This window comes from Gavialis gangeticus, unplaced genomic scaffold (genome assembly GCF_001723915.1).
Source record: "Gavialis gangeticus isolate Ggan-Ray unplaced genomic scaffold, GavGan_comp1, whole genome shotgun sequence".
In the NCBI taxonomy this organism is placed as follows: Eukaryota; Metazoa; Chordata; order Crocodylia; family Gavialidae; genus Gavialis; species Gavialis gangeticus.
This window is the reverse complement of record NW_017728993.1, coordinates 5242262-5254969: the sequence shown is the minus strand read 5'-3', so window position 1 is coordinate 5254969 and position 12708 is coordinate 5242262. Positions and strand designations below refer to the sequence as shown.

At 39.6% G+C, this 12708-nt stretch overlaps 1 protein-coding gene across 2 annotated transcripts in view; it reads right to left on the bottom strand.

Annotated features, from left to right (window-relative positions):
* Window positions 1–5196: 5196 nt before the first annotated feature.
* Window positions 5197–12708, bottom strand: part of GNG12 (G protein subunit gamma 12) — a 56567-nt gene continuing 49055 nt past the window's right edge. For both annotated transcript variants that reach the window (XM_019528419.1, XM_019528420.1), the window contains 2 exons: window positions 7268–7385; window positions 5197–5889 (listed from right to left, as the gene is read on the bottom strand). In XM_019528419.1, the coding sequence (XP_019383964.1) occupies window positions 5764–5889; window positions 7268–7363 (222 nt within the window). In that variant the 5' untranslated portion in view covers window positions 7364–7385 and the 3' untranslated portion in view covers window positions 5197–5763. The remainder of the gene's footprint in view (window positions 5890–7267; window positions 7386–12708) is intronic.

The following is a 12708-nucleotide window of genomic DNA, read 5'->3' as shown; positions in this document are numbered from 1 at the left end:
CTTCATATGGCCACTCTAGCAATTTTTTCTTGGGCAGCAGAATATTGCTCCTCAGCTTGGAACAAAAGCGTGCACACAGAGATTGTTGATACAGTTAAATGCAGCTATGCAGATTACATCAGGAATGCTAAAAAGTACACCTTTGCCATGGCTACTAGTCCTAGTGAATGATGCACATGTGTGAGGGAATACCATAAGGCAATACCATAAGGACAATTATTTTGGGTAGAGGGCTGCTTACTGAATTTTGGCAAGCTATGGAGGGCCGCATGACCGGCAGTCCAGGGCAGATAAATATTAATTTTCTAAATTTTTTAGGGGCCCTGCGGGCCAGATAGAATCGCCTGGCAGACTGTATGGGGCCCCCAGGTTGCATTTTGCCCACCCCTGCCATAAGGCCATCAGTAACCCAAACCTCCCAATCAATAAAGACATCACTACACCACCACCGGATAGGCTCAAATCTAGAAAAACCTTATGAAAATACACCAAGCAGCACTATGATGATAACAAAAGCATCAAAAAACAATGGAGGGAAGCCTGGGCAAATACCAACGTGCAGCAGAAATACATTGTTAGTTACCCTAGAATCCCCCCAGCCAGGATTTAACTTACCAAGAAAGATTTGGTCTTCCCTGAATTGCATCCAGACACTTCATGGAAAATGTGGACACCTACTCCATAAATGGAGAATCAAAGAGAGTCTGGATTGCAATTATGGTACAATTTTTCAGATAGTGCAACACATTGTGAATGATTCTCCAATTAGGTCATTAAATGGTGATCTAAAATCAGTTCATGCAGCTACCCCTGAAGCAGTCAAATGGCTATCAAAATTAGATACTAACCTATGAATGTTGTAACCTTAAAATGTCATATGAAAGAGAGAGAGACACTGAGATATGAGATGACATACAAACAGTTTTCAGAGTAGCAGTGGGCCAGCTGCCCCTCCTCCCCCCCTTCCTTTTTACTCAGTATAAATTGTTCATCTGTCCATGCCTCTTCCCCCTGCTCAAACCTGTCAGGCATAAATATGAAATAGAACAGAAAGGGCTATAAAGGATGCAAGATTTGAAAGAAAGAGATTGCGAGAGAGAAATGTGGCTTAAAGAGGCTCAGTAGTTAGCCTGAGGATATCAATAGGGGTTGTCTCACACTGGAATTCTGGAGGCAGATATGCCTTGAGCACAGATATAAGGAGGGTCCTGACATCTACAAAAGGAGAATTCTGAGAAACTTCGAAGTATATTTGAGTCAGGGATCCTCATGCAAGGAGGATGCGGAGCTGGTGTAAGCAGGCAAAACCATCACAACAATGGAACTACATTGGAGCATGTCAGGGAATGACAAAACTAGTGGTACTTATCCAATTTCCATCTACTGGAGACATCATAATCCAACACCTAATACATACTGACCATGCAGAAGCTCAGAATATGAGCGTGCATGTTCTCCTGGACTCCTAAGGTTTGGTTACTCTCCTGGTGGCCATGGCTTTTCCTTTATTGTGTGCAAAGGATGGAACTAACACTTAACTGTCACCAATACACAGAACCAGAATGAGAAGTGTCACTTGCAAATCTTCCCTCTTGATCAATGGTAAAAGACAACAGTGGGATTAAAGTTTGTCATCCTTGAGCAACTAAGTTAATACTTACCTGAGAGCGACTGTTGCAGTTGGAGTTCCTCTCAGGGCTTTCAATTCTGACTTGCTGTGAGAGCAGGCTCATGCTACAGTGTCTGCTATACTGTGAAGATTTTCCTTCCACAAGGGGAAATTAAAAATATTCTGCAGTATTATACAAAAGTACCATGTCTTCTCTTCACTCTGCAAAATTTAAACCTTGGTGATGTGCCAAACTGGACTATAAAGTCTGTCATGTTGTCCCACAATATTTAATTTTGAGCCTGAATTCTCTACAAAAGTCTCCATCACTCCTGCCAGTATGCAACACCATTGCGCAGGCAGCCCTCTGCATGGCTGACAACTTGCCTTATATTTAGGGACCTACCAAATTCAGGGCAGCTGCTCCCCTGATTTCACAGTCCAAGCATGGTGCCAGTCACCATTATCAAGGTGGACTGTGGCAGCCCCCCCACACTATGCCTCTGATTGGCCAAGGGGCCCCAGAAGTTCCACCCCTGGGGAGGGACAAGACTTCCGGGGTCCCTCCACTGTGCTCTGCCATAAAAATCTACCCCTGCCCCCCAGTCTCCTTCTCTATACTTCAGGACACCAGGGCTTCCCACCCTTTTCAGTTTTTGCAGCACTCCTCCCTGCCCCCTGCTGTTTGCTGCCATTTTTCTGCTTTTTCACAGTCCCTCCACTTCTACAGAGGTTGGGGTTTTAGCAGGCACCTACCAATTTCACAGTTTCCGTAAAGATCATGAATTTGGTAGGTTCATACTTATATTATTAGATAGGCACTGTACCTAAGTGTAAGGGGAATAAAGAGAACTGAACTACAATGACAAGCGGAAACAGTATAAAAAGCAGTGATATTTTAATAAAGTGTTTCATCTCCATAGTAGTGAATACGTTAGCTGTGAACTACATTCTTTTGGTTAACAGTGTTTTCTCTCACTGCTACAACAAACTGCTTTCCAAACAAAAAGCACAATGTACGGCTTTAATAAAAGGCTCACTCATAAACAGCAAAAGAAAGCTGTTAGAGAAACATAAAGCATTTTACAAAGCTGTTTATTAAAGGCAAATCAGTCTGATATTCATGTGAATCTGAAGACACAATGATAAAACAAATCTTAGTAGTTAAAGAATCAAATTATTAAACCCATAGAAAATATGAATAAGTAGGTATTCTCAGTTTATAAAAAGAAATACTGAAAACACTGGAATACTATCAGATTTACTTAACATTACACAAAGATTTTACATTTGAGGCATCTGTATTCAGAGCACCAAGTTACAGTATTGTCACACATTTGTTCCAGCCAGCCAGTCTGGCTGAACATAATTTTTAAAAGTTAATCCCTTAAATTTCTAAGAGCGGTGAATTTGGATGGTTTGGCATCCATAATTTCATTTAATCAACTAGAAAACCTCTATTTCTTCATAAATTCTTCACAAATTAAGGGCTCATCCTCTTAACAAGATGACAATAAAAAGTGCGCTTTATACTACACGTTATATACTGAACAAGTAATATTATATCTCCATAAATAATTGTTTGAGCCCTCAGATGCCACTACATCTTGCATTTCACCTGTATGCAACATACAGAGAATTTCTTAAAAACTATAAAGCTTAACAGAAGTAGTCAGTTTTATTTAACTGTTTTAGCTGTAAGTTCCAATGTATTTTTGGCTAAAAGCCAGACAGCATCTGATAGAAAAGCTGGCACATTAGTTTTGATTGTACATCTGTAGTTAAAGATGCAATCACATTCTAAAACAACCCTTTCACTCTTTAAACGCACAAGAAAGGGTCAAACAGCTATTTCTATAAATTTTGTCTTGATGTTGTAAAGATGTCAAAAGTGTATGAAAAAAGTAGAAAAATAGACTTAATGTTAAATATTGCTGAACAGGATAATCATTACATCTTCTTTTAATGGCACTGTGAACATTTAGAATCCTGCTACTTACAAAGAAGTTTTCAATAGATTACAAATGCAGTATAGTAATCATCCCAGGCCCCAAACATTTACTAGTAGATTCCAAGCACTGTCTATATTATAGAAACATATTTGAGAGACATTCTTAAGTACTACGGTTTATATATTTTGTAAAGTTTACATATTTTGATTAAGTGAGTTAAAAAAAACCAAAATCATGGCACTTAAATACAGCTTTAAAAATACTGTGTAGATTTTATATGAAAGTAGCAACAGGAAAAAATGGATTCGTTTATCAGAAATTCTATGTAAAAAAGTATAAAGTTAAATTCATGCTGCCTTGCTTTGAGGAGAAAGAAGTGGTTACATAACACAAATAAGAGTTTGCACAGTTCTAATTTATCTGAACAATGTAGATTAGAGCAGCATTAGACAGAGGGATCATAAACAAACAGCTGTCTTACAATTTAATGGTCAAACAGCAGAAAAAAGTCAGATATCAAAATAACATTTGCTTCTGTATCTGTATGTTATCTCTTCATGTATTCTTTTGGCGTTCTAAATAAAATTAAACACTTCGCTAACACGTGCCCAATTAAAATTGGAATAAAAACGGACTGAAAAGTTGGTTACTAATATGACTAATTTGAAAGGAATACATTTTAGCACTGAAGACAGGGAGTTTGATTACTTTTCTATAGTGCAGATATGAAATAATGTAGTTAAGCTGATTATTATTAATAACAATAAGCATTATAAAATCATAGACTGAACATGGTAAATAAGAATCAGTGTGAAAATCTAGATTTTTCTGAAATTGTCATTAGAAAAATATTCTAATTATAAAAATAATTTGCATGTCAGCACAGAATAAGCAGTATATTTTCTTCTTACAATCAGCCTTAGTTTTAGATTTTTGGATGGAGGTTTGTTAAAGAAAAGCATATATAATTTCTCAATATATTATCAAGTGTCTATATAATTTAATATAGAATTAGACAAATATGCAACAAGACAGTAAATTACAAGTAGTTAATACATTCTGTAAATACTATTACAGAAATGCGCAGTTATGACAGATGACAATTTCAAGCACTAATCAGCTGGTTACAGAAAAATACAAAATATATTTGTAGCCTACTAAGTCAATATCATTTTCTTTCCACTCAGTTATTCCATTACTACTCAAAACTTGTATAAATTGTGTGCGTGTGTGTGTGTGTGTGTGTGTGCGTGTGCGTGTGTGTGTGTGTAAAAAAAAAATTTAACAGACCTAATTACATTTACTGGATCAAAATCTGGGTACAAGTTGGCTTTTTTCCCCCATTCTTTTATTTAAACAAGTGAATTTAAGTAGCCAAAACCTAAATGGTACATGTGGTGACGGAATCCTACGTCTCAACCTAGCAGCAGGGCAAGCGAAATGCTTGTCTTTTAAGTATTTGATTCTTTCCACATCCCTACTTTGGGAGATTCTATTACTGGTACAGACCCTAATTAGAGAGGAAAATTTAGAAGGGCAAAATGCAAGGACAGAAATTCTGCTTTTTAAACCCTCTTCAAAATGAACAATTACATAAGTCATCAACAGTCTGATTCTTGACATAAACAGGTTTTGCATTTAAAAAATGAATACATAACTAAAAGGTAAAGGCAGGAACCTCCAGAGTTTCTCAACAGTTGAAGCAGTCATTGCGAGGAGTCTTTTGTTAGAGAATGCACTTTGGAACGTGTCTCCACATAAACAAACACACATGCACAAAAATATGCTTGACTAGAACTCAAATGATTTGTCTTTCTGGTCCGTAAATGATGCTCAGGCAACTTTGGTTTTGATTGCGTAGCCCAACTGAAATGTACTTAATGAACATTTAGAAAAGAACCCCACCTCAGCCCATTCCTTCTCATTACAGAAGAGCTGACACAGCAGAATTACTAGCTACGTCAAAAATCCCACTCCATTTTATAAGGAAGAGGATAACTGAGTTTGTAATCTGGCTTTGTAGGAAGGATGCTAAAAGAAAAAATCCCAAACCCAAAACCTTTTAAAAAAACTAAAAAATCATTTACGCACATGGTAAAAGAACTGCTGCTTTAAGCTACTGATACCAGATGACCATTAGGTTATTTAAGAACCTGCCTTTTTGTTTTGCTTGGAAAAACTACGGAGGCACTTGCTGCCCCTCTATAATATAATGCATGTTTTCTTATCCTTGAAAGGGTTTTCGGAAGTAGGTATGCCCATTAGTAAAGGATCTTTCTTGGCATGTTCTTCACAATAGCACATTAAATCTGCTGAGGCTTTTGACACCTAAAGAAAAAATGAAACAAGTCATAACATGGTAAATATTCCAGACATGCTGTAATATGATTAAATGGGCTGAGCTACAGTGACTTTGTTTTGCACATGGAGGAACAGGACTGGAGAAATCAATGCATCATTCAGGTTCAGGGGCAAGGTCACTAAACTCTATGCAAAGAGCAAAAAGTTTCTGGATTTTGCTTATTAGATTGATAGACTGGCCTTTGTGATGCTGAAAGAGAGAGGGTGGAAGAGAAGGTGGAGTGGGGCTGGGAAGAAAAGGGAGAGCTAGGTACCATCTTCTTAAATGTAATTTGTGACAAGTTTGCAAGAGCAGAAAAGAGTAACATTCAACTTTTGTGAGATTCAAACAACAGCATTTAAAACTGAGTAGCGTGTTCAGAATAATACACTAGCCTTCCGGTATGTGGATTTGGTCCTTAGCCATTATAGTCAGTAAGTACTGCCGTATCTGTAAGAGGCTTACAGTTTCTAGGAAAGAGATACAGTCTTCCCCTTGCTTGTTCCTAATGTCCAGCTGACTAATCTACACATCAGGGAATTAACTGGTTTGCTCGCCTGTGGAAAGGCATTTGACAGCTAATACTTGTTAGAAAACTGGAGTGAAATGGGTAAGAAGCAAAAATCCACATCAAACTGGGTGACATTTTAGCTGCACAAGACTCTTTACTATTAAAGCTTCCCCCGCCCCCCCGCCCCCCTTTTTTAAAACTCCAGTTTAGGTATGCCAGGTCTCATCTCCCTTTTTCTTTCAAAAGCCCTACAGATGCCTACAAAGATAAAGCTAACCATCCCAGTAGAATCAGGCAACTAGTATGCTAGATAGTAAACTAACTAGGGAAAAAATAAAGCCACTCCCACTTTTCATTATATATTTCACCTTCCACCTTCTGTAAGCATATTAAACATTTATATCATAAGTTCATGACAGGAAGAATTTGGTGCTCCCACAAGGCCATTAAGCAATGGCTTAACCCGGGCAGGGCAAATGGGGCAATGTCCCCAGGTGCCAATTCAGTGGTTGCTGGGTGGGGACAGGACACAAATAAAAAAGCAGCTGTTGCTGGTAGCCACACAATGACAACTGTGATGGTGGCAAAAACCTGAAGTTGCCTCTACCCCTGTACATTGGTGTTTAGCTGCATCCCATTAAGTGTCCAATGACGCTGTTAGTGCTGCTATATTTTAAGGTAACAAAAAAGAATCAGTTAAAGTAAGTACCAGTTGTTTGAGTAAAGAAACTACCATAATAAAGAGCTATCCTATCCAATGTGATTATACATAGGGAGTTTACTAAAATATAATGTCCATATTCCATACAATTCATGCAGAAATAAATGTAAATAAATAAGAATGAGTTTCTTACCTTTATTCTTTCTATTGAAGCTTCTAGTCTTAGCTGCTGAACAGTCCTTCGGGCCTGAGCTATATTGTTTGTGGTGCTAACTGTTTTGCTAGACATTTTTAATTAAGTCTTTGAAGTTCTGTCAAGAAAAAAAAAAGTATTTTTTAATGGAATGGTAGCTTAATCTGTCTGCATGGAAAGTGGCCACATTCATGAACAGTAACAAAAAGGTTTACAAAAAGTGTTGATACATTTTATATTTTACAGCTAAAATACCATAAAAGAGCCTATATATTACAGATTAAACTATTACATTCCTTTTTCCAATTCCCAGAGCATTAATACAAAATACAAACTCCATTAACAGGTGGTGGTGTTCTTTTCTTTTTTTGCTTCTAGCTAATGGAATAAATATGTTTCTAATCAAAGAGGCAAAATATTCAGAAATGTGTCCATATGCTCATTTTAAATACAGACATGTGCACAGTAGCTTATGGAAAACTGCAGTGAGCTATACACTAGCTAGACTGAACCACACACTGCACTCCAAAGCCTATTACTACTGATTATCATGGGATGATCTCGCATAGGCTTGAGCAAAGGCTGGGGTGTAAGAGGCAATGTGTCTTCCCCTTTGGCTCCCTTCTATTGTTGATGCAGGTAGGGAGTTTTTTTACAACAGTCTCTACAGTGCATGTATACTTTCTTCCAGCTGGTTCATATGATCAGGAGGGAGAGACAGGCACAGGCACTGTCCACTCGATTGCTGAGAGAAGGGAGAAATATCAAATATGGAATCCCTGCTCCCTCCTCCTTCCCCCCCACTTCATTGCCACACATCACATGTAAACTTTTGTTTGGATTCTGTAGCAGCTCAGGAACAGGTTTGCAGCTCCTTAATGCACTCAGACTTAACAGCCAAAGTGGAGAAAAATGCTCCCATGTTCCCAACCCTGCACAGAGCCAGACGCATCACTGGTCCAGAGTTTGCTTGCTTCTACCAATCATACTTTTCTTCTGAGAAGAACTCAAAGCAGCACATGAAGAGTTCTGACAGTCTCACAGTTGAACACCACCTGTGAGCAGTGAAGACACTGGCTCAGTTTGTGACAGATCTCAGTGGCATAACTGCAATTCTCTCAAAGCTTTTGCAGACTGACTCCACAGTGCATAATGCTAGCCCCAGTGAAGAGTCTGAGTGATCTGAATGCAGTCCTTGATCACAGCGTTGTTAAAAACCCTGACTAAACCAACTCCAGTAAAGAAGAGCATTTCTTTGGCAGCCAGGCACAGGAACATGAGACCAACTCCCAGCATCAAAGACACTCTGACATAACCGATGGCTAAGAAGTAGTTACTGAGAATCTTGAGTGCTTATAAGACCTTACACAGACAAGAGAGAAAAGCTGTCGCTGTGCCAGGTACAACTCAGCAATAGCCAAGACAAAAAAAAGAGAGAGAAACTGCCATCTAAACCCAAACTGCAGCACAAGAACAAGTGTGAGTTTTGCTCAGCCTGCTGTTTTCAGTACTTGCCCAGCTTTGTGGTGGTCTCGCAACAAAGCCCTTACAAAAGTTTCTTAACTGTGTCTACCTAAATGTGCTCAGTTATGTTCAACTTTAATTTGTTACTTTGTTAATTTGTACACCATTCAAACTTTGAAGATCTAGTAAATCCTGGAGCACCCTCCAACTGCCCTGGCCTTTTTAGCTTTGCAATAAGCAAGTATAAGACATCTTACTGTGATTGAGCCATTCTCACTTTATGTGGAATATTACTGGATTGCTTGAAGACATCCCTGACCAGAAACTGTTGTTTTCCATCTTACTGAAACAGAGCTGTTGTAAGGGCTTCCTTCTACAAGATGTAAATACCTCTGATTTATCATCAGTCCCTTATGACTATAATCCTGCTGTACAGGCACACTGTACAGGAAGGGAAGAAAATATTTTCTGATCCCAATTGTACATAGGGACACAGACACAAAAAGTTACCCTCTGCTAAATGGCAAGGGACCATATCCACTCAGTAGAGCAGTTACTGTTATGTTTTTGTCATTTCACAAAGCTTGGACAGATGCATCTTGAATTGATAGGGGCATGCTGAAGCAGAGATGGGCTAAAGGCCAGATTTTACAGTTTGCAAAAATTTCCATTTTTGGTGGAACCAAATCTCTTACAAAACAGAAATCCCTGACAAGTCCCCTTTCTGAAACTGACTCTCTCAAATGGAGCGTAGTCCCCACGACCCACAGCTGCTGTATGAAATTTAGCAACCGTGAAACTGAGAAGGACGTCAGTTCTGCTGAACAAGTGCCCTGGGTACCTAGGTGTGACTCTGAAGTAGCTGGGGATCTCAGGACTTCCAGACTCCAGAGCATGCTAGCTGAGCTAGCTTGAGCAGCCAGCTGACCACAGAGTCAGGATGCCTTAGGGCCCCAGCCTGTGGCTATACGGAGGTGCCTTGAGACATAGCATGCAATCCTGTCTCGACTTCCAGACTTTGATTCCTGCTTCTGTACAAGGACTGCAACCCCAGCCCAGGTGAGAACCAGACTGCCAGGCCCAAAGTCCTGGCTCTGTGGCAGACAGCCTCTGGCATGGCTTAATATTTAAAAGTCTGGGTCACCAGCAGCCTACCAGGGTTCTCTGAAAACCTAGTCTTTGATTCCCCAATAGTTCACAATATCCAAGATATTTTAGGTGAAACATTTCAGGCCCAACAAAACTGGCATTTTCTGACAAATCTGAATTAACAGACATTTTCTGACCAGCCCTACTGAAATTGAAGTTAAGAACCGCTGGCATCTCAGAAGATTAAGGCAACTACCATGGGCTTAGAGAAGATTCCCCTGTTCCATGGGGCCTCCATTTGAAGTGACTTCTTACAACTTGGTCAAACTAACAATGAAAGGTGTGATCCTGCAAGCCTTCTATAGAGACAACCGCAAAAGGTAAAACCCAACAGGAGTCCTGCATACTGCAGTTGGGCCCGAAAGTAGAATCCCAGTTTAAAAGACAGCAAGAAATACCTCACCATTTGCAGAAATGCAAGACAACTTGCTTGCTTCTGGTCTGATCCTAAACTTTGGATATTGTCTGTCTTTTTATTTTAAAAAAGAACATTACCCTTCATTTTGCTCTCCAGTAACCCTCTCTCGGCTTAACAAACCCACTTTTCAGTAGGCTCAAACAACTGATCAACCTGTCTAGATCAGCAGTTCTCAATGAGGGTGTTATGGCACCATGGGTGCCTCGAGATCCTTTCAAAGGTCACTGTTAAGTGTGTAAACATGATGCACAAGATAAACCCTGTTTCAGTGACTTCTCAGAAAACAAAAAAATTTCAGTTAAGTTCCATATTCAGAAATAATACATTAAAGTATCTAATTACTGTATTTTCTCCCATACAACATACACCTTCCTCCAAAACTAGGGTTAATGTATTAAGCAGTGAAGCTGATTTCCTGCCTGGGAAAGAAGGCCCCTGCTTTGATTCCTGCTCCAAAGTGCATCAGCTGTTCAGGCAGCTGAGGGAGTCAAATGACCTAATGGCTCATTGCTCTTCACTTCAGACATTAATAATCATTTCTTCTTTTTAATGGTCTTGACATTCCACTGACCCAGCTAACCTTTCTTGGGGCAATTTTGCAGTTTCCTAGTTGTCCTGGTTTCTCTCCTCCTATTTCACAGCCTTGGCGACTCTTTACCACTTTTCAAAATCATAGATCCACCCATGGAGACCAGTCTTCAGGAGCAGCTAAAGTTAAGCCTTAGTTAAGCAGGAAAGGGTGAGTGAGTTAGCAGAAGACAGGCCCTATCTCTGCTCTATGCAGCCAGAACCCTGGAAAAATCATCTTTTCATTCTGCCTTTCAAAAACAAGGTGCAAAATATATTCTGAGATGTGTTTTATGTGAGAAAAGACAGCAATTATCAAACTACAAAAGACAATGAAATAATATGATGCAAATAATATGATGCCATGGCAGGGGGTCGGACTAGATGATCTGCTCAGGTCCCTTCCGACCCTAGAAACTATGAAATCACAAAATACTTTTGGAGGTGGAATATGTCATAAATTGATTCAGGCCCATACCTAAAATACTGTGCATGCTTAGGAGCAAGCAAAAATACAAAAGTTGCATCTAATCTGGGATCCCAAATACTAACGTGCCTTACTTATCTTACGTGGTCACTGCACAGCATTAACATGGGTCAGAGTCAAGACTGTTTGTACACCCCGTCAGTTCAGCTTTTTCTTAATTCTGAATGATCTATGCTGTTTGATTTTTGGATAACTGCAACATCCCCACAATGCATTTATTTTTCCCTGAAGTCCTACCATGTTCTGTCAAATAAAACTTCATTTAAACTTTGTGTGGCAGTCCGTATAAATGTTTAGGAACCCAACATTTCTGTACCTCTGCATTAACAATTGCCCTATGGACTGAGCTGGACTGTCAGTTCAGTTCAAAACTTCAGAGTTAGTTCTAGTGAATGCTTAGCCCAAGAGGCCTAAATAATGGAGTACTTCTTGTGGCATGGTAAATGGAGCCCTGAACTGAGACTCAGGACACATGGATTCTATCCTGGGTTCTGTCCCCTCCCTGCTGGGTGACCTTGGGCAAGTCACTTCTCTGTGTACCTCAGATTGCCCCCTTGTAAAGTGGAAGTAATGGTACTGACCTTCTTTGTGAAGCATGTTTGGACCTGCTGTGTAAGAGGTAGCTACTACTGGGAACAGACCCCCCTGACAAATTAACTTATCTCCATTATGCTTACATAATTACAATGGTGAATCAGAAGGCAGTGTAAGATCAAAGTCCTGCTGCCATTTCTAGTGAATTTATCAGCAGAACTCTCAGGCTTTAATGAGAGTAGGATCAGACTGCAAATAAGCAGCATACAGGAAGGGAAACAGTAGAGTACAGAGCCTTCGAATGAATACGGTCAGCATTCAGCAGGTGACACATAATACAAAAGCTCTTACAGCTGGGAAAATGCCAAATGCGCAGTGTGGAAGAACTCTTTTTAGCAAGGTTTTGGCTAGATTAGAAAATGACAGGTAGTGCCTCCTATTAATAGACAGAAGGAACACAGTTTAATAATATAATTTAAAATTTATTTCCTGGACCCTGCATATTAAAAACACATTCCTAATCCTTCTGATCTTGATGGTTCCTTAATGGCTATTTAAATAGTCAATGGTTTACTAGCACTGACCTACTTTTCTAGTGACTCTTATTTCCAGCGGTGATGAAGAAGCTCGGAACTAATTTAAATAATGCATACCACTCCAAATCGTCAACTATCAGTGAATGTGATAAAAGGAGGGGGTTTTACTATAAATCGTTGGGCCAGTCTAAAGATTACAACACTAATCCCACCTTCTGTAGTACAGATAATATGGGGGGGGTGGGGGGGGAAGGGTTCCTCAAATGACCCTGCACTGGGTACCGGC